Here is a 23,524-nt window from a genome sequence, read left to right as displayed (position 1 = left end):
TTACAATAAAGTGCAAACTCTATGCTGCCATGTATAATTATTTGTTGTACCTCACTTTCTGTTCATATAGGATAATGTTTATGGTAATGAATGTTCAGAGAAAGTTTGAATTCTGTGCTTTGCCTTTATAGCAGACAGAATTCATCTCCTGCATCAAGAGTGGTTGTCAGGTTTTTAGCTCACCTGAGCCAAAGGCTGAAGTGAATTATTCTGGTCATTATTTATTGTCTAGCATGCCTCGTGTGTCATGTGTTAAAGTTTTACATTTATATCTTCTTTAGGGAAAACCCCACGATGGGTTTTCCCAAAATATGGCAGGTAGTATCCCTAGGGTGATGGGATCTCAATTTGTTCAAATGAGCACTATGTTACCCAGGGAAGGGGGCAAAACCCTCAAATCAAGAATTAGAAGAAAAAAATTCTTCTCAAGAGCATAAAGTGATAGAGCTAAGTCAAATGTTTTGATTGAGTAAGTAGATCTGATGACTGTAGTTTCAGGTTTGTTCATGATAGATGGTGGGGGGGGGGGGAACCAAATGAAGTTCCAATACATGTATTTACTCTTTCTTTTTTTCTTTAAAAAAACACTTGGTTAGAATTAATTCATCAAACTTGGTGGGTATTAATACTATGGTTGTAGAATTTTTCTAGACATGGGTGCCATGCCCTGGCTACATGAGGCACCCCAGGGGCACAATGTTCTGTTCAGTTTTGTTTTTGTTTTTATTTTGTTTTTTGGGGGGTGGGGGTGGGGGGAGAAGATCCAAATTCCCCACATGAGGGAAACTTTTCACTATGTAGAACCAGAAGTGACAGAGCAAAGATACTGTAACATTCTGAGTACATAGATTGGTGACAGTGGTTGCAAGTTTCTTCATGGCAGATCTGCAAATTATTTTTAATTTTACCAGTAATCTTTTTTTTGAAAACACAATGATCAGAGTTTCACCAAACTTTGCAGATAGCATCCTTATGGCGATACAATCTCAATTCATTCAAACATGCACCATGTAATTGTTTTACACGCTATTTTTCACTGGAACCAGAGGTGGTACAGTTATGGAATGCTTTGTAGTGTGTGTGTGTGTGTGTGTGTGTACAAGAAATTTGTCAGAGTCGAAGTTGCAGGCTCAATTATTTGAAGCATCCAAGGAAAATAATCCACTCATGTTCACTCAAAAGAAACAAGAATGTACTGTAAAAAATGGATATTTTTGCATGATTAATTTTTACGCTTGGCTGGGTAAGATGAGTTTTGCCTGTCTTTAATTGCATGGAATCAAGATTACAACTACTGAAACATATAGCAGGCAAAAGTATTTGTGTGCTTTACCTTTGCACTAGTTTCTGGTTGCGCAAAATGCGCAGCAAAAATTTCAACACCACAAAAATTTCCACATTTACAGTACAGTGGACTCCCGTTGCAGCGAAGTCCTTGGGACCAGCAGTTTTCGTTCGTTAACGATCGAAATGTGGTTATAACCAAACATATAAAAAGTAATAGACGTAGGATGGATAATTTTTGCGGCCTCAATTTTTACTTCGTTGTGACCGTGTTCGTTACAATGGGAGTGCACTGTAATAGCACAAGTCTTGTATTAACTGAGAGAGTCTTCCTGTAAAAACAATGTGTCACACTGAATGAAGCCCTCCATACAATTTCAATGCACTCTCCATGTACACAATGTCATGTACCTAGCATTCTGCTCACAGACATGTCTAACCCTGTCCTAGGCCTGACGAGCCCCTCCCGACATCCAAGCTGTCACCGCAATGTTTGACTTTCTCCTTTAGAATGTCCCACATCTTTTGAGACCAAATTTGCAACACTTGGGTGCACAGTTTCAAATATAAATTGCTCAAAAACGTAAATTCATTTACAATTTCAATGCAAATTAGGCTTTCAGTCAAATTTTGTAAAAGTATGAGTACTTTGCTTTTTTGATGAAATCATTTAACCCTAATCCCACCGGGTTTTTTGAGGGACTTGAAACCACAATACATTGGATTTGTACACAAAATCATGTTTTTGAGCAATTTTTGGGTCAACAAATTTTTTTCAAAGGGGCGTGGCTTCAAAACGGTATGCCCGGGAGCCACAAATTTGGTCTCAAAAGTTGTGCGATACTTGCAAGAAAAAAGGCATAAAATGTCGCGGCGAGAGCATCACGTGTTGCGGAATAATCACGTGAGACGTGGGGGGGGGGGGCCAAAATGCCCCCCCACCCCTGTGGGAATAGGGTTAATACATGAATGTATATTTTCATGCATGGAAGTTACATCAACAAATTCCATTAAAGAAAATGCAGTCAAAAACAAAATTTAAAAAACCCAAAGAAATACACTGCATAAGAAGTTAAATAAAAATAAAATACTTAAGAGGTTAAAGAAAAAAACTTGATGGCACAAGCTCTTTAGTCACTTTATTTGCTAAGAACACTGGAACGAATATGTACACGAAAAATATACCTTTTGGAGCTTTATTTATTGGTAGCAAAAAGCCGGATTTCAGGCATACATTATGCAGAAATTGAATATGTGGCTAGTCAAAGTTCAAGATGTCATCGAAAAGTAACAATCACAGTCAAGCATCTGACATTTATCTGTCAGCCACTCAAAGTTGTATTTCTCTGTTGCTTCTATGACTTCATTCCAAATAACCTTTGCAAGAAGTTTACTACAAGTTATCTGAAAGGATTAGACATGTGAACATAAAGTTCATACTGAAGTGTGTATGATTTAGGGTTATATTACACAAATTAAGCTTGATTTGCTGATCATTCCTAGTTCACAAAGCGTCATTGAACTGTGATCATAGTTTGTAGTCCCTTTTGTACATCAACAGCTTCATGAAATAAAGAAAATCCAGTATTGTGCATTGGCTTTGTTGTACAGTACATACATTGGATAGCAATAGCACACTGAAATAAATGTAAGATAACACAGATTCATGCCTTTGAATACATCTTTATTTGCATTAATTAATCTCTAAATTTTATTTAAAGGGTTGCTTGCATGCAAAAATCCTTTGCATCTGATTCTACTTGTCTTCCAGTACGTTGTAACAGGAACTACAAAGCATAACCATTATCACAAGTACTGTTGTTCAATGTGCCTATAAATTTATAGAAATATACAAATGAACACATAATACTGAAACATGTTTTTGAATGCAATTCTATGTATTCTTAACACTTGCAATTACAATGTGAACACTGATGACCAGAAGCAGTTTGAAAGCTAAGAAAGGCTTGAAACATTGTGTGAATTTAGATTTGTTTCTAAAACTACTCAAAGACATTGATGTTTGAGTGGACAGTGGTAGGGAGTACAGTCATGAAGGCTGCAGTTGAAAAGAAAAATGCCTTTTATTCCAGCTTCCACTGGTCTTGGGCTATAAAAGGTTAGGAATCTTAGAAAAGCACAAAACAGACAGAGCAATGGGAGTGAACCTTAACAAGATACGAAGCATGTAGAGGGAATACATGTACAGTTCGACCTCGATTATCCGGCCTCTTATCCGGAAATCTCTATTATCCATTCACACAGTGCAGGACTCTTTTTTTCATCCAAAAATTGAGAAAAAAACAGTGACTTTAAACTCAATTAAAATTTCTACAGAACTCACATGATTTACCTACAATATTCCCGACAGAACTAACATAAATTCACACCACATTATCATCATAAAAGAAGGGACTACAATTTTGCGCAGGCTAGCATAGATTACACCACCATTGCAAGGTACGCTACCTGCCTAGCTGCCAGTGCACTGGGACGGCAGCTTGGACGGTAGCTATATACATTGACATTGTGTCTCCCATATCCGGCCAATTCGCTTATCCGGATGAGCGCCGGTCCCGACATGGCCGGGTAATCGAGGTTGAACTGTAATTTGAAAAGTGCCCAATAAGAAAACAGCAGCACTTTGTTAAATGTAAGAGGCTATGGAGCCTGTGGAAAGATCTGATATTCATTTTGAGCTTGTCACATGACATGCTGCTGCATTCTGCACTTTCTATTTAAAAGCTGATTACTCTGATTCCAGGGTGTAGTAAAGAGCAAGCAGTGATAAACACCAAAGATATAAAGAAAGAAATGCATGACTTGATTGTTTTGGTTAAGGGTGGGTTATGGTTAGAGTTGTAGACATGGATTTCATAGAGACGTAGTTTGATGCCTAGGACTAAACGATATGAAAGAATCAAATAAGACACCAGAATTTAATGTTTCATGAGTCACAGGTACATACATGTACATGTACATTATCTAGGAGTACTAACTTTACATTGCTGTTTGTTTGAACTCTTCATGTGCATATCCATTTATGGTTCAAATTCTCACTGATGTGGGTTTGATACATTACACAGATTGGAGTGCACGATCATGAATAGTGTATCCGAATGTCTTGGAAACTGATTCATCTTGAGAACTTTTTACAATGAATGCTATCATACAGCATATCAACCTCGCCTGTTCTCTGTCACATAATCCCAATTACTGATAAGACTTTTGACTTTACTTGCATATTAATATCTATTACCCATTCTCCAAATAAACAACAACAAACATCAAAATGGCATCACATCAAGAGGAACTATAAACAATTTGCTGTATCCTGTTTTTACCTGAATACCTGTTGCTGCTGAATGTTAAAGTGTTTAAACCCTTTTGAATACTGGTTCACAAAAAACTTGGAATATTGAGCATGCCAAGCTTGAGGAAAATCTCCAGATGACATCACAGTGATTAAACATCAATTGCACTCTTGCGGTGAAATCTGGAGGCATTACTGACTCATTCAGTCCAATTAATATCTAAACCTTCTCAGACTCGGTGCTTTACGCTTTATGTTTTGTTTTGTTTTTCGTTTTGACCAAGTGTCATCTGTGGGTTCCCTATTTACAATGTACTCGGTGGCTACATTGTATTGAAGAAAACCTACTACACTAAAAGGTCATTTCACAATAATGCCATGACAAATGAACAATAGACTCAATAACTGTAATAATAACATGATTACCAGGAACGTGTCTCAAGGATGATTAAATTGAAGTTTAATATAAAAGTAAACAATGAGGTAGAAACTGTACGACTCAAATGTCTCATAAGTGACGTAGGATACATTCAGCAGCGACAATCAGCACATCACATACTACACTGATTATTAATGAATATGTGCACGTGAACAGAATTCCCCTGTTGTTGCTGCTATGAAACTACTGAAAATGCATAATTTATAAAATAAGTATCACACCCTTTGGCAAAACATTCAACAGTTCCAATGTGACTTCATGTTTTGAAATTATATCCAATACAATGAATACAAAAAAAAAAAAAATCAAATTCGTAATTAATAGCACAATATAAATTCGTCAGATTAAACTCATCGATAACTTTGGAACTCTTTTGATCACTGAAAACACATGAGAAAACAACCATTCCAGGAATGCTTAACTTCCTGTACCTTTAGATTTAGCAATATTTTGCAAGAGTTTACAATATGAAGAGCTTGCATAGAAGAGCTTGCAAATATAAAGAGTTTGCAAATAAAGAGCTTGCAAATAAAAAATAACTTCATGTAAACACATATGCGTTGCATATTGTTTCTGAGATGGAAAATTCACTATTAAACTTTTCTTTAAAAGGCGACAATATTTCTTTTTCATTTCATCAGCGTGGTTCTTGATTGGAATTTTTATTACTTGCAAAATTGTTGCACAAGGACCAAATCATGAAATATCATACTTGTGAAATACATGGCACATACAGTAGTTACTCTAGCATGTTGCCCCTAGCAACCACCCCATGTAAGTCTTGCCACATGGTCAGTCTTCTTCCTGGTGGGCTTGACAAAACCAAGGAACTGAAGCTCAGAGACAGCACGGATAAATCGAGCTCTGACATCAAAGTTGGTCAAGGATTCTAGCAGGTGTATAGATTCTATTACACAAACAAACAATCTAGTAATTATAAACCCTGCAGACACAGGATACACACAAATAATTCAAGATCATAATTACTAGTACAAGTACTTATACTACTACCTACATGTATGTCCATTGCCCTTGTTACAGTGTAAATAACGGCACCGTATGTCCCCCCCCCCCAAAAAAAAAAAAAAAAAAAAAATGACAACCAGATTTTCTGCGACAGTAAGTTTAGAAATAGGGAATCAATCCAAATGCAATTTCAAGGTACAATGTATGAAACTATGATTTATTATCTACACTTTACGGAAAAATCCATCCGTTTTGCTTCAGTGGTCAAAGAGAAATTCATTCCTTCTAAGTTTTGTCCATTGTAATCACACATTAATGCAATTCAAAGAGCATCCAAGTGTTGACCTTGGAAGAAAGGGAACCGTGACATGCTTCACAACGATCCACATTTCTCTGTGACCACTTAGCCAAATTGAATGGGGTTTTCTGCAAAATGTATGTAAGAAGTTATAGTTTCATTCTCTGAAACAGCATTCAGATTGTTTAATCATTTTGAAAGTTAGCTATGTGGAAATCAGATTGTATTTTTCTTTTTCCATTTTTTTTTTATTTATTTATTTATTTATTTTTTTTTTTGGGGGGGGGGAGGGGGAGGGGGGGGGGGGGGAAGAGGGGCATCATGTTTAACCTGAATTCTGCATTTGCATGAAAATCATGCCATGCTGTGCTATTGCTGTGTTTTACCAAACCGTTTTGGCTCACTATATATGTGTAATGTAGGACTGTCAAAGAATAAGTGATATTACAGCACTGCTGCCATCCATACCAAACAAAACTATTCATTTATGGCCAACAGAAAGTACAGTGATCTGCAGTGTACTGTTAAGAAGCTGTACTTCTAAAGAGACACACCATGTCAAACACAGTATCTACACAATGCTATAAGGCTATGACATTGAGCTCCTTACTCACTACTAGTATAACTGGATAAATTCTGTATTCCTTGCTTGTAAGAATGACTCCAAGCAAGTTTTGTTGTATTGGACCATGGTCTTATAAAAGAAGATTATAGCAAGGTTATCGCAACACATGAGGGAAGGCAGACAATGGACAGAAAGATCATCACAGCTCACTTGAGGGCTTACCTCGGTTAAGCTCAAACTTCCAACTGAATATACCATCATTGCTAACTGAAAAATATGTCAAATCAAGATTTTAACAATAAGCCTTGTTTCTGAAAGGATACTGCAAGACAGAATCTGGTTTTGAGGTTGTGTCACTGGTCTCTGGATGACTGTCTCCCTGAACTACAGTAATGAATGCCTGATAGAGGAAGAGAAAACAGTGGTAGGATATAAATTATTATCTTAATGACTGAATGAAATCACCCATTCTACCCAGGAACAATGCCTTCAGAGCTGCTAACAGTTACAAAGAGGAATTAGGTAACTGTGCATTACATGCTACTCAACAAGCCCAAATAAAAATAGAATCAAGGAGTGTTTGCATTCTAGTATCAAAACATGAAGATAAATTTCATTTATCTGGAATCTTTAAATGAATCAAGTGACTTGGCACATCTGCCCCATATCAATCCCAGACTTACTGTAACACATTGTTTATTTGATAAAATTACAGTCGAATTTGTGTACATCTTTACTACCCTCATTTAACTGTTCAACTATTAAAGTACTCTTGAGTTGCCTGCCTGTCTACCTATATTCAATCTCACCTGTAACCAGTCATACAGGTTGATTAATCGACCACATTCAAGATGGAGTTTGTAGACAATGCACAGGTCAGGCAGAGTGTTGCTGATCCCATCACCCAGCTTCTCACACTCTGAGTTCTGTGTAAAGACACAATACAGATATTATTCCACTCTTGATGCTAAATGATTATAATTTTCTAGACAGAAATAAATCAATATCACTTTAAGATGATGAAATGATATCTGATATAAAGATATAACAGCAGAAGAATTGCATTTCATTGCAACAGTAACAACCAGAAAATGATTTCATGGTTTTTACCTCATTTCATCATTATTTCATTATTATGGGAGGGGGGATGCTTGATTGAACTAAAAACCAGTGGGAGATGGATGAACACATGAACACAAAATACACGAGACTTAATTTATTCCCTTATCACTCCAGTGTATGTTCTGATTTCGAAATATGTACTATGATATTTGTGAATGAAAGCCGAATAAATAATAATAATAATTCCCACCGGCGGGGGGGGGGGGGGGGGGGGGGGCATTTTGCCCTCCCTCGACATTTCGCTTGATTATTCTGCAACGCGTGATGCTCTCGCCACAATATTTTATGACTTTTTTCTTTCAAGTATCGCGCAACTTTTTGAGACCAAATTTGTCGCTAACAGGCATACTGTTTTGAAGCCACGCCCCTTTAAAAAAACTTCGTTGACCCAAAATTGCTCAAAAACATGATTTTGTGTACAAATCCAATGTAAATTGTGTTTTTGCAATTAATTCATATAAAAATAAATATTTTCACTTTCAATGGCTGATAATGATGTATTTTAGCCTGAATATGCTTTAAAAAGTTTCAGCAACAAATTTTGACCAAAAAAAACCCAACAAAAACACAAGGCAAGTGCCAAATTGTGTCTCGCCCATTCGCGTACAAGAAATTAATATTTTTCTAACTCCCAGAAGTTCATTGACCCGCCTATGACCTTTGACCTCGTGGTGACCTTACTCCCCAAGGGACATTTACCATCCAAGTTTGTCACAAATGGACAAAGGGATCAAATGTTATGCGCCATAATCGAAACGCGCCATAAAAACTTCACAATGGGCCCTAAAAATTTGTTGACCCCTTTCTGTGACCTTTGACCTTGTGATGACCTTTCGTTCCCCAAGGGACATCTACCGTCCAAGTTTGGTCATAAATGGACTTAGGGATCAAAAGTTATGAGCCACAATCGAAACATGCCCTAAAAAACTTAACATTGGGCCCTAAACGCTTGTTGACCCCTTTCTGTGACCTTTGAACTTGTGATGACCTTCACCTCCCCAAGGGACATCTACCATCCAAGTTTGGTCACAAACGGACAAAGGGATCAAAAGTTATGAGCCACAATCGAAACGCGCCCTTAAAAACTTAACATTGGGTCCTAAAAGTTTGTTTACCCCTGTCTGTGACCTTTGACCTTGTGATGACCTTCACCTCCCCAAGGGACATCTACCATCCAAGTTTGGTCACAAACGGACAAAGGGATCATAAGTTATGAGCCATAATCAAACGCGCCATAAAAAGTTAACATTGGGCCCTAAAAGTTCGATGACCCCTGTCTGTGACCTTTGACCTTGTGGTAACCTTCAACTTCCCAAGGGACATCTACCATCTAAGTTTGTTCACAAACTGACAGATACATTAAAAGTTACGAGCCATAAACGAAACGCCCCCTAAAAACTTAACATTGGGCCCTAAAGATCATAGACCTCTGCCTGTGACCTTTGACCTTGAGGTGCCCTTCATTTTTGGTAAAATGTGTAACTTTGCATAACCACTCTTCCCTCCAAGTTTGATTGAAATTGAAATCCTCAGTAGAGAGTTATTCAAGTTTTTGTAGCGTTACGGACAGACGACGGACGGACGGATGACGGACGGACAGACCGCAGGCGATCCCTTAGTCCCCCCACACCACCAGTGGGCTCGACAAAAAAGTAGAAAAACAGGGAAATACATAAGAAATTCAATAAACAATAAAATACATATAGAAATAATTATGAAGCCAAATTTTTGCTCCAATATTATTGTTGAGGATATTGAAAAGAATATGTTCTCCAAAGATTAGAAGTCTCGGAGCTTTATTTTTTTATATTGGCAAAAAAATTATTTCTGCATAAATTAGCATAGATTGATTAATATGCAATACATAAAATTTGAAAAATCTCACTATATAGTCTTGTAGATTACATTGGCCTCTACCTTAGCGCAAATTTTCGTGAGGATTGCGCGATCCACGACCGAGATCTGAAAGGGGGGCCAAAAAGGCACAAATATGATATTGACATCATATCTTTACAAGAGAGTCAAAATCTTTTACTCATTATACAAATGACGCACAGGTCTGAGTGCGTCAGTCGGAATTGTATGCATAAGGTAACTATGGAATGCTTAACCCACGAGGCGAAGCCGAGTGGGTTTAGGCTAAATTCCATAGTTACCGCATGCACACTATATTCCGACTGACGCACGAAAGACATGTGCGTCATCTGATTTATAGAATGGGTAATTTTCTTGTCAAAAACCCATTTTTCTATCGTGTTACCCGATGACAAAATTACTAGATGCATTTCCTTTTGGCTTGCCGTAAACGGGCATGCATACCCGTGCTTACCGTTTTTACTGGATACATGGCCAAGCTGAGTGCGCGAACGCTTGCTTTAGTGCGCGAACCTTTGTTACAAGTAGGCGTACTCTTGCTAAGTGCGCGATAACATGTTTACCACTGTGACTCTGCGTGCGGCCAGTAAAAATGAACACATAGCTCTCGACCAATCAGATCGCAGGATTCTCGTTACCCATTCTATAAAGAGTGGTTGGCAAGACATCAATCAATATGCGTCTTACACTGAGACACCAGGAAGACAGTGTGCTCCTATGTACTGTATACGCCATATATTTCGCGAGTCTAAATTTTAGCGAATCGGGAATACCCGACGATTTTGTGAGTGGTTAAATTCATGATCGTTGAGTCCTGTACTGAATGGAGAAATGTAGAAAGAGAAGTACACGCATATGTCACATTCACATCCGGATGAGAGTCAATATTTTTCGCATGTCTTTAATTTCGCGAATAGCACCTGACTTGCAAAATTCGTGAAAATAAAAACCTCTTGAAATATTTGGCGTATACAGTAGATGATGTTATGACAACAGTGAGTGTACATCAACAGATGGCTGATAGATGGTCTAACACCAAAGCAGTAACCATTACACCATTATGGTGGTGAGCGTTAGCAAATAGATGGTCTAACACCAAAGCAGTGACCATTACACCATTATGGTGGTGAGTGCTGGCTAAATAGATGGTGTAACACAACAGTTGTGTAGTGAGACAGCTTCCTACCTGCAGGTAGTAGTATGGATTACTCAAAGCAGTCTGGATTGCTGCCCTCGGGGAGGCATTCAGACGCTGCCTGAGCTCAGAGATATCGTTATAGTAGCACACTTCATGCAGAGGTTGGTTCATTGGGCATGTCAAATACTGCCTGCAGGAATGAATAAATGAAAAGGAAAGACTGCAATACACCCGTCTTTCATTACATAAAAACAATCCATCTTTAATACATTATCTACATTTTACTGACTATAAGACTGATGTTGCGCTTTAATAATTATCTATTGACACTAACAAGAATGTATAAGGCTTACAAACCTGAACAAAGAATCAAAGAAGTCTAGGATCTCACTGCGCAAGGCTTCATATCGGGTCATCTTGCGCTGTTTCCTGGCATTGTACATCAGTTTCTGCTGCAGAGAGTGAAGCGTGGTCTTCCCTTGGATACATCCCTCCTCCATCACTTCTTCTTCCTTTGATCCTTGTCTCTTCTTGGTCTTTCCCTCCTCACTGTCATTGTCTTCCACAGGCTGATTACAGGAATCTAAGGAAAGAAAAAAGAACACACCCACAAGACACATTACAGCTCAATGTAAAACATACTGCCATTCAAATTCACACATTCTCATTGCTGAAGACACAGCTGTGTGAATTCATGTAATCTACTCCTTTGTCCTTTGATGAAACTCTACGTTCAAACTAATAGGAGCGATTTGCTCACTGGTAAGTCATGAAGTAGCCAACAAATCTCAGAGAGAAATCATCCAAACATCACTTTATGGGATGTCAGGTTTCTGTAGAAGTCCTCTACTGCCACAAAGTGGACCAGTATTATTCACTTAAAACAAGGTCAGCAAAAAGAGATTTTTTTTTCCCCCTGCTGAGTGATTGCATTAATTACATCATTTTAGCAGAACATCATGATGTTGACCTTGTAAGATTTCTGGAACCATTGATTTCAAATTCACAAAGTATAGCTTGGAAAGAGCTTGATCATTCAAAAAATCAATTCACTCTGACTTTAATGACTGACACATAAATGATATTCATCAACAGACAAACTTGTTAGCAAAATTGTCCTAAATGTCCTGGAGAGATGTAAGCAATTTTCTCTTATTTTGAAATCATGTGGGTTCCAAAGAGGGCTTTGATTTCTGAGACATATTCAAATTGATTCTTACCTCCTAGAGTTTCCAGCTTGGCTTGTAAAGTTTCAATCTGAAATCGTGATTCCTGCAGCCCTTCAAAGGAAGCTAGAGTCTCCTCACAAAGAGTCATCTTGGTCAGGAGCTCATCTCTGGCAAACAATCTTGAGCACGAGAGAAAAAAGTGTTCTGGATATTCCACACAAATATCTTAGCTGCAATTCAACCAAAGATCAAATCACAAGTCTATTCTTAGAAAGAGAAAAACAAAACAACATAAAAAACCCCACAAAAGGAATTATAAAGAACTTGCATATTGTTGCTGGGGCGTCAAGACCTTGTATCTACAAAATGTCAAATTCAAATTCATGAATTTCTTCCGTCGAGATGTTTTCATTGCAACTGATTGACAAATTGCCCTACATCGACGTAAATAAGCACTGAATCGATCAGTGTTTAGTAGTAGCCATGATAAAAAATCATGGGCGTACATACTCGAGCAGGATTCGAACCTACGACCTCCTGATCACCGGACAGGCGTCATCTCCACTAGACCACCGAGCTTTCGCCCGAAAGCAAGTGTTGGTTCTAATCCTTATAGCATGCAGCGGGTACTGCTTTGTTATTCAAATTCATGAATTTCTTCCGTCGAGATGTTTTCATTGCAACTGATTGACAAATTGCCCTACATCGACGTAAATAAGCACTGAATCGATCAGTGTTTAGTAGTAGCCATGATAAAAAATCATGGGCGTACATACTCAAGCAGGATTCGAACCTACGACCTCGGTGGTCTAGTGGAGATGACGCCTGTCAGGTGATCAGGAGGTCGTAGGTTCGAATCCTGCTTGAGTATGTACGCCCATGATTTTTTATCATGGCTACTACTAAACACTGATCAATTCAGCGCTTATTTACGTCGATGTAGGGCAATTTGTCAAAAATGTCAAATGTTCAGAAGAGCCAAAAAACATGGCGGCCAAAGCACTATACCAAATGGGACAGCCGTTCCTTTGATGTGTCATTGTGGCTTCATTTTTGGGGTAAGACAACTAGGATTTGGACAGGACATCACTTAACCGATTATGTGACCATAAATGCAAAAAAGTCATTTTCACAAAAATAGTAGCTACAAGGTCTTGTCACCCTAGCGACGATATAAAGGCCAATGTTACAGGTAGCCTACTTGGGGAAGTTGCAAGGAAAAAAGAGATGAAGACTGTACACAAGGAAGCGTTCCAATGCACAAAGGTTTCTGTCACAGAAATCTATGAGAACTCTTGAATTTTATTATCTACCTATAGATGGCTGATCACGCAGCACATATGTTTATTATAAGCAAGTTGTCTGGACTGAGTATTGGGGACTTAATCAGACAACAAAAACAAATTTAAAAAAAATGTCTTCGACAAGGTCAAATTGCATTAATTAATTCAGCATTTGCAAATTCTAGACTAAAGGCATTTTCACATCAGCCCGATGTTTTGAAATAGCGCGCTATTTTCTGACTTGGGAAATTGGAAAATATCACAAGCTTGGATTTTTATCGGGCTGATGTGAAAACGCGTAGTGTTAACTACAAGGTGATGACAAATTTCTCAAGCTAGATGCATTTCCAAGATCCGGTAGTGGGGGATACATGCAGTGGAACAGCTGGCCCAACTCGAATACATTAAAAAATTCCCATAATAAATTGCGTACAGCTTTGTTACGGATCTCTATGTGAGTATACCCAGAGCTAAAAAGAATTTCAGCAAGAAAAGAACATTACTAAAGAGTGTTCTCTTTGACACACATATTCACTGACAGGCAATCCCATTCTAACAAGACTACACCTGTAGTAGTTTTTGTTTGTTTGTTTGTTTGTTTTTTAATGTAACCAAGTGGGCAGCAAATGAAGATCAATTTAATTTTGGTCAGACTCACCCTTCTCTCCCTATGGTACTGGGTCTTTAACCACACAAAGAATTTTCTCCAAAATCTTGACATTTCATCTGTATGGCTAGAATGGGTTTCTACATGAAGAGTTGTCTTTTAAATTGGCTAGATCAATATCACTTGGCAGCTGAGGTGGGAACAGCACCCCCCCCCCCCCCAACACACTAAAACATGTTCCTAAACCCTATAACTTTAATTTTAGAAGTAACAAACATGTCAATACTGGTTATTTTCATTGATTTGTTGCATTTATTCTCATACAGTGATCAAAGAGCAATTCCTGACTGAAATGTAATCTTGTCAATTTCTCACTCACTTCATGTACTTGAATGCCTCCTTGTAGCCATCTGTCTCATAGATGTCACCTTCTGATGCCAAAGCATAGAGCTCCCTCATCTGTTTGCCCAGGGGATGGTAGGGTAAGCTTTCTGACAGGATATGAAGGCATCGTAGAGTTGGATAAAATGTCTTGTGGTAGTCACTCAGCTTCTTAAGAAGCTCTTGAAGCACCTTCTATACAGTTGGAGGGAGAAAGAGTAGTGAACAAGCATTACAAGTCTATGAAAAGGCAAGTTCAACAAAGTCAGTCAAAACTGTAATCATTCATTGGGCTTTTGGTCTGTTAACTCTTTATGTGCCATGGTGTAACCCTCTGTGTGCAACATTATTCTGAAACAGCAATGTAGTCATGCTTTGGGAAAACATTCTGCTTTTCAAATCCCTGTAAGTTCAATATCTATTTTTGTTACCCTGGACATGTAATGAGCAAAGTTGTGAAGAAAATGCCAAGTTTTCCTATTATGTAAATTGTGTGACAGATCTAAGATCATTTTTCTTTTAAATGACCATTAGCTACTACATTACTGTAGAGGCACTGGAGGCATGACATCTGCACACAAAACAGTGCCTGAAACTTAGAATTTACTCGCAGACCCAGTTGGGAACACTACTTTATAGCCAATCACTACATAAAACACAAGCTACATGTGACAGGAATGGAATCAAGACAAACGCTGTGGCATTTGGCTATTTATCGATTGGTTTGGGCGGCTTTGTGGGTTTGAGCAGAATATGCAAAGTTGGCACGCCGTCGCCTGAGTGGGCATGCGAACGTGGCACATAGAGAGTTAAGTGCACAGGCTGCTAAAAAAGGTTCATTCATGCACACTTTCTGTAAAATGGAAATCTGTGAAGTTGGAAGTGTCTTTGAAGAAAGGTACAGTGATGTTACAAACAAACAAACACGATTTACTATCATGAGTTTTTTTGTCTAGTTTCAAGCAGTTGCCAGGAAATTAAAACATGTGTAGATAACACATCATTTCTTATTCCATTAAGTTTGTTCTTATGATTTCAAGAACAATTTCCAAAAAAGATATCAGTTGTGCAGTAAGAGAGAAATTGACAGCTATCTACCTGTAGTGGTACAGAGAGATGAGTTGGCATGTATGTCTACCAGTAGATCAGACTGACCTTCATGTGTTTGTCATCCAGTAGAAGGGCTCTCTGGTCACTAGCTGGGCAACCATCCACAAACCTGCATACAGACAAAATAGCTCTAGTCACATTGCAGTTTATTCAATATTGGAGACATGAAGATTGTTTCATCATTAAATCCACCATTCAATGTTTCCATATAAAATATGGGAGACAAGTGCAATCATTACCATCGTAAGAGTTGGTAGTTGTCAATCTCCCAATTTTTCACTGAAAAGGCAGTGAAAAAGATTAATGTCAAGAAATTAAAATTGTTTCTCTTTTTAGAGACTAGCAATATTTCACAAGCTAAGATATATCATGATGACATTTTGTTTAATAATAATAATAATATGAACACTTGAATTGCGCCGGTATCCATCATGAAAAGATGCTCATGGCGCAAGAAAGAGAGGCAGAGAGAAAAAAACCAGTGAAAAGGAGGTATGAGAAAAGGAATAAAGGAAATGTTTAAGCTGATGTAGGTGATTTAAAAAAAAACAAACTGCTTCTTGTACAAATGAAGACCTCAAAGAATGCTTACATCAAGAGAGAGAGAGAGGAGAAAAGATGAGGACATCACACTAAGAAGCTTGCATGAAGCAATGTTATACTGGTCTCATGTATCAACACTCTATTGAAAGAAGGAACCATCTTGATTTGAATACAGTCAACCTTGCTTAAGTCGACCTCGCATAAGTCAAATAATCACCTAAAGTCTAAGGTCTTTTCAAGTCCTCTTCTCTTTATATTCTACTGATTTTAATCCTCAATTTCAAATTTTCTCTAAGTCGAGGCTTTTTTCTCCAGTTTATATAGAATCAAATTAAGGCAAGGTTGACTATATTGTTTTACATGACTGTCAGTGAATGCTCACTAACAAGTAGCCACAGGACCAGTGGCTTAACTCATAATGTGCCATACTGCAAACCCTCTGTGTGCCACATCATTTTGAGACAGCAATGCAAGCATGCTTTGATAAAACATTCTGTTTTTCAAATCTATGTAACTTTCATAGATTCTTGTTACCCTGGACATGTCAAGAGGGAAGTTGTAGATAAATTTCCAAGCTTCTTTTCAATGAAAATTGTGTGACAAATCTATGATTATTTTTCCTTTCAAATGACCAGTAGCTATACTATTGTCATGCCATGATTTTTGCACATAAAACAGTAACAAAAACTTAGAATTTACCAGAAAATCCACTAGGGAATACTGCTTCATAGCCAATCACCTCATAAAATGCAAGCTACATGTGTCAAGATTGGAATTGTGGGAACTGCTTTCAATGTAATGTGGCATTTATTGATCGGTGGGGGGGGGTTGTGCGTTGGAGCAGAATATGGAAACTTGGCAAGCCGTCAACTGAGTCAGGCATGTAAATGTGGCACATAAACAGATAAAGTCCTTTCCACTGAACTACAGAATGATGACAAAGTACCGAGCCAACAGGCAAAATTACTGAGTATTGCAGCCAGGAGACTTGAACCAGGGATTTCAAGATTGATACTCTTGTGAACTTAAACTACTGAACCACAATAAACATACAGTAGTAAACTATCATACAATACTGTTCCATCAGCAGTTCTTGCAATACAGAAACTGGAAAACATCTCTGGAAATGGAAGCAGAATGTAAGAAAGATCAGCTTGGTTTCATTCTTACAGGCAGTCATCACTATTACCTGATATGCATTATTTCACATGAATCTTGACATGGAATTTACCTCCTGAAAGACTGCAACTGTCGAAATAACTCAAGTTGCTCGTGTGACAAGTTTCTGATCCGGCTGATGGCATCACCATGACGACAACAGAGTAAGCTCAGTGGCTGGGAGAAATAGTGATCTAGGACAGCAAACTGTAAGCCAAACAAAGGTGATACCATTTAGAGTGCATGCTTCACATGGAGAGAAGTGTAAAAGGTGTAAACAAGTAGAACTGAAGCTTGAGCTTAAAGTCTTAAGTAATTGTAAACATGAAATGTATTCTTGTGCTTTAAAAAATGTCTTTCAGATTGTCTGAAAGTTCATGGCAAGTACAATATCACATAGACTTCACTAACAAATCTTTTACAACTTCTGAAATATTCAAACTTAATTAATGTAAGGATAGAATGTAAGGGAGTGATGAAAACTCATTATTTGAATAATCAGATAATACTGAAGGACTATAATATAAATATGTACTTTCCTCACTTTCTGATTTTCATTTTCTAGGAGATTGCTAGACCATACCAAGATACAGTTTTTCTGCTTTACATACCTGTAACCCTTGCACAAAATTCATGACAGAAAAGTCATGATAGAGGAAGAGGTCCAGCAAGAACTGGAAGACCTTTGACCCCAGCTTGAATGGATGCTTGGCAGTCAGCAGAACCTGCAAAGATGTTTGTGGCATTTTCTTGTCAGTTCTTTAGGAAATCCCACAAAGGTGTTTTGCACATTTTCATCAATCAGGTTCCTGTGGTCACTACTGTACAGTGTTAACATTTTGTGATGTGGAAATGTTCTTACGACATGGAACTAGTATGAAACAATAACACATACATTGTATGCATATATTTTGCTTGCTGTATGAAGAATTAATTTATATTTTGAGTCCACGGAAACAAAAATATGCAAAACTCATCTTGCCAGATCAAGTGCACAAAATTATTCAAAGATTTCCACTTTTACAGCATTCCAGACAAAGAATAAAGTTAAGGAAAGCAGGTAAGTCTTTCACTTTCATCATTTACAATGTAACACTCTTATCTTTGAGGTATATTGCATACTAATGGAGGTCAGACATAGTAGTAGTACAAGTGTCAGATTGCAATGATCAATCACATGTTTGACTCACTGTACATGCCAGATTATTTGCTACATGTTAACAGACTGGCAAAGGTAAAATTACAAAAATGTTCTACATAGAATGAGATGACCTGAGAAATATTTGTCTTTAAACTCCTGACTATGTACAGGCAACTGTATAGCGTGCGTAAAAAAGGTAATCCAACTTTGGGGGGCTACTATTTCATAATTGTCACCTATTGACAGCACAATGTTGGTTGTCGGGAAAGAGGAACTCTTTCCATTGGTACCTAATTATGTTAACAAATGTCATGCATGACTGAACACATGAAATTTAAAGACAACAATGACACATTGCATTTTTTCCAAGTTTGAGTGTCACATGAAGGAACAATGAATGTCTCACTGAATGGATAAGATCTGCCAATGAAAGTGTCCAAATAAACAGGCTAGCCTGTACAAATGTATGTTTGTGTTTAGGTTTGTGTTCAGGGTTGCTATTAAAGGCCATATTAAACCTGCAACATGGCCACCCATCCTATAACTTGGTCACTCCTACAAAGCCGACCAACACAGTCCATTTTCTCTGTTCATATTCAACATGAGCCTTTGGCTCAGGTGAGCTAAAAATGGATAATGGGTTAACCTTTGTGGGAGTGATCAAGTTATTGACAACATGGCCATGTTGAAGGTTATGGACCATAAAAAGTTAGAAGAAACCCCAAACACAAACCTGCAGTCATGCGGGCTGGTCGTCAATTTGTCCATTTTCATTCACAGATCAAGTGTGACATTCATTGTTCCTTCATGTGACACTCAATGGGGCAATTGGTCATTGTTGTCATTGTTGTCTTTATAAAAGTTCACGCTTTCAGTCATGCATGACATTTCTCAATGAATATAATCAGGTACCAATGGAAGAAGGAAGAGTTCCTTTTTCCCCAGTACCAATGGAAGGAGGAAGAGTTCCTTTTTCCCCACAACCAACATTGAGTTCTCCATAACTGACAATTATGAAATAGTAGCCCTCCAAAATTGGATTTCATTTTTTTTTTGTGGATATGCACTGTACATATCTCAAGAGGAATAAGCCTTTACATCATGTCCTAAAAGTACATAAGTGTATCATTTCAAATTGAGTTGCAGACAGTAGTGGTATCAATAGTCCTGCACAGTCTACACAGAATATATTTTCTTACGATTTATTACTCCAAATGATAAAACTATTCACATGTTAACATTATATCATACTCTAAAGAATATGGATATCTAAGTTGCTGGGAGGAGTCAACTAATGTGAAAGACCCTAGAAGACATGGTAAGAAAAAATCAAAGAAAACCATATTACCAACATTGACCCAACTCACAGGATAGCACAGAAGAGGGTTCTATTGATAAAATGAACTGTCCAACCTCACTGAGTGGGGAAAATAGACTTTACTCACATAAGACTTACTTTGTCAATGACTTGTGAGAGGTACACTGATGATGGTTCAGCTTGGAATTTCTCCATACTGAGACATGAGGAGGCAGACTGGGGAAGCAGTCGATGGATCACTCCCACAGAGGTTGCAATGCCAAAGGTTAACACTATGGGCAGCTTGTCAAGATACTGACTGAAGGTTAAATGTCAGAGGTATAAAGACTTGAAATCATACAATGGTGACTGGTATATAGCTCCACCACATCGCATTGTTCTCCCAATATGTAGGTTTACACTACATACTAAAAATGTGAGATTTTATATTTCATTAAACATGACTGGCAAATACTCATTATCTGAAAATGATACACACATCTTCAGGACAATACTTAGAGCCACTCAAAATATGGAAAACAGGTCATATTTTTATTATTTTCACCCAACATTTAACCCTATGCCTAAAAAAAACCAAAAAACAACTATCCCTACATATCCATTGTGCGGTAATGCACATACATTGTACAGTGTATGTACCAAGTCTAATCACCAAGTAAGTAGTGCCAGTCATTTTCAGGGTATGGGGGAAAATGTTGTACTTTCAGCATAAAATAATGTGATCTTAACATTTCAAGGTAGCCTTTGACCTTTGACCTCATGGCCCAATATGTTGAAAACAAAATGTAAGGCAATGTATTGTACTATTTTAAAGTTTCATGAAGATACCTGGAGCCATTTCAGAGACCTTACGTATATGAAATTTTAGCATTTTTGCTTGACTTTTCACCACTGATCTTAGGGCCAAAAACTTTCCCTACAGACAATCTTTCTTTGGTAATAATACAAGTATACACTACACTTCATGAGAAAATATTCTGGCATTCCACAGATATGGGGATATAATGTCTACACTCTTATTTTCATCAACTTCGCAAATCCTGGTTGGACCTTTAACTAAACAAAATGCAAAAATGTTGTCATATAGGTATGGTAGGGCAATACTGCACCTTAACGATTATAGTCTTAGTGTCAAATGGCGAAAATGTCTGGGACCTCATTCATGTATACCTTGCATATAACAGCTTCAAGTAGTGACATTTCAAGAATTTGACTTGACCTTCAACCTTTGAGCATGTGCACTGAAAAGTGAAAGGTACTACTTCGTCAACTCATACATACAAATGCTAAGTTTCATGGAATACTTTTAACAGTTCTCAGTTTACGTTGTCCATAAAATTGATAAGGGACTGATGTGAGGAAGGATGAAAGAACAAATGGATGTACTGAAAAAAGGACATACATTGTATGGACAACCCATAAAATAATGCCTCCTGTGTCACTTTGCAGCAGAGGTACAATCAACATACAAGTTAGTAACCTGCAGATGATCCCTGCTAATAGGACATAATTATGATGCCAAAGTATTTGAGTGGTAGATGAGGAAGACATGATCATCAATAAAAAATGAAATCTAAGATTGTAAATATAATTTGTATAATTATATAAAAAATCTTCCAAAATTTCACTGGGTTACCAGGACACAAGAGCTTTCTATAGTACAGTTCAAAGATGATACTCTTATTACAATTATAATGGCTCGGCTCAACAAAACAAAACAAAACAAACACAAACACACACACACACACACACACACTTTTCATTGACTCATCAACCTGACAATAAAGCCCTTATATAATGATATTTTGCCTTGTTTGATTCTAAGCAGTAATCTTAAAAACAAAAAGAATTCCTTTTCTCCCTCTAACACCTCCGGCATTTCTTGTTGCACTCATTAACTATCCAATCGTTATTGGCAAATCAAGATAGCATCAAAACCTTTTAACTCACCTGCAAATATGAATGAAGTCCTGGATGACAACAGGTTTGAATCCCTCAATATCCTCAAAGATAATAATAATGGGAGGGAATTCTGGGTAGGAAACAGGACCGCTGGCTGACCGCCTTTTCCTGGAGCGACGTGGTGATTTGAAGACAGTGGAGATGCATGATTTCTGCTTCTGCATAGACAAAGAAAAAGCAAATACCATATTTCATATAGCATCTATACAGTAACTTGCAATTTTTGAAAGATTAGGGGTGATACCATTTACTTCTTTCTTAGATGCATGTAAACTTATCTAAAGTGTTAGAAAATTTTCTGCCTTCCACAACATGGAATGAAGTATTATAAAACCAAATTAAGCATACTAGAGCGAAATGATGAAAGTCTCACTTGGACATTGTCCTTGTACCATGTCTGGAGAACAGGGAAGGTGCAGGGAACTTTCTTTAGGTTAACATCTGGGCATGTCTCATCATCCTCAGAAACCTGAGATAAAAAAACAAAATCGGCACATTATCATTTCATATCACCTGTCATACAGATTAAAATGCCACTAGCTATTTTTACCTCCGCCAAGAGAGGAGGTTACATTTTCATTACCGTTGGTTTGTTCGTTAGTTAGTTCGTTAGTTAGTTAGATTGTCCGTGTGCAAAATAACTCAAAAAGTAGTTGGGATGAAACTTGCAGGAAAGGTTGAGAATGACACAAGTAACAAACGATTAACTTTTGGTAGTGATCCGAGAATTTGGGGGGAATTTATGAAGGATTTTTGATATTTTGGCAGGTAGGGTCAATGAACTTGGGAGTTCAGGCTGCGCGTATTTGGGGTTTGTATGCACGCACTAAAGTGCATGTTCTGGTTTCTGCTAGGGCGAGGCGCGCTGTGCAGCTGAGGGTTTATGATGTACAATGTAACAAAGGCTTCTACAAACTGTATATTGGGAAATCAGGAGACTTTCAGCACACTAATATACACACTTTCAGCATGCTATTACGTATGGGTGAAAATCACTGATATCTCTATGGAAGAACAAGATCAGTGATGGAAATAAGCTGCATGCTTGGCGGAGGTCTGCGCTCTGAGAGCGCTTCTCTAGTTTGAAGTGCAATTTAGGCCATGATCATGAGGACTTCAAGAAATGGAAAAATAATGAATACCGGTACAATAAACTGACCTTTATCAAATTGGGTTTAAAATCATAAATTCATGTAAACCTAAATTCCATCACAGTATACAGAAAACACACTGGTGCATAAGATCCATATTATGCTATGTATACCATTACAACACATGCATATTCTCAGAATTGGTTACAAAAAGTAATTGCTCTAACATCGTTTTCTGAACTAAACTTTAATAAGAATCATGTTTTAGAACTAAAGTGAAAATCTACAAACAACCCTTATCACTGTATGGTATCATTTGTCTTTGAAGACACCCACGCATTGGAACTCTTTCCTTTGATTGATAAGGAATGCAGTGATAATAATTATCATCTCTCGTTGCTGCTAACGTCAGTGCTTTGCAAAAAACCTCTGAAACTCTGGAATTCTATCACTCTTATTTTCAATATTCTTTGTCTGATTTTACTCCATTCACTATGGCATACTTGAATTTCATTGCAACATAGCACACAGCAAACCTTTATGTAAGACACAGCTGACTTTCCATACATGTACCATAATACCATTATGTACCATGAACACTAACTAAATGTACACGTGTGTAGGCAATTTCAAAAGTGATTTATTCCATTGGAGCTGATTTTTTTCCTCTCTCTCTCTTCTCTTGTATTACTGTACATTTGCCTTTCCATCTCTTCTGCTAAGTTTCATTCAAGGCACATATTGGGATTTATTCTTAATTT

At 37.6% G+C, this 23,524-nt stretch overlaps 1 protein-coding gene across 1 annotated transcript in view; it reads right to left on the bottom strand.

Moving 5' to 3' along the window:
* Positions 1-5,765: 5,765 nt before the first annotated feature.
* The window catches only part of LOC139732277 (origin recognition complex subunit 3-like), a 31,722-nt gene continuing 13,963 nt past the window's right edge, over positions 5,766-23,524 (bottom strand). Inside the window, exons 6-18 of the mRNA XM_071643149.1 lie at positions 22,046-22,141; positions 21,661-21,830; positions 19,849-20,008; positions 17,863-17,976; positions 17,325-17,458; positions 15,596-15,659; positions 14,439-14,635; positions 12,221-12,348; positions 11,358-11,583; positions 11,049-11,190; positions 7,675-7,791; positions 7,189-7,265; positions 5,766-5,900 (exon numbers count right to left, since the gene is read on the bottom strand). Coding sequence (XP_071499250.1) covers positions 5,795-5,900; positions 7,189-7,265; positions 7,675-7,791; positions 11,049-11,190; positions 11,358-11,583; positions 12,221-12,348; positions 14,439-14,635; positions 15,596-15,659; positions 17,325-17,458; positions 17,863-17,976; positions 19,849-20,008; positions 21,661-21,830; positions 22,046-22,141 — 1,731 coding nt within the window. The 3' untranslated portion in view covers positions 5,766-5,794. The remainder of the gene's footprint in view (positions 5,901-7,188; positions 7,266-7,674; positions 7,792-11,048; positions 11,191-11,357; positions 11,584-12,220; positions 12,349-14,438; positions 14,636-15,595; positions 15,660-17,324; positions 17,459-17,862; positions 17,977-19,848; positions 20,009-21,660; positions 21,831-22,045; positions 22,142-23,524) is intronic.

This window comes from Diadema antillarum, unplaced genomic scaffold (genome assembly GCF_040938485.1).
Source record: "Diadema antillarum isolate AM-2024a unplaced genomic scaffold, OU_Dant_1.0 seq00000409_RagTag, whole genome shotgun sequence".
In the NCBI taxonomy this organism is placed as follows: Eukaryota; Metazoa; Echinodermata; class Echinoidea; order Diadematoida; family Diadematidae; genus Diadema; species Diadema antillarum.
Note: the sequence above shows the minus strand (reverse complement) of the source record. Positions and strands in the feature narration are given on the sequence as shown.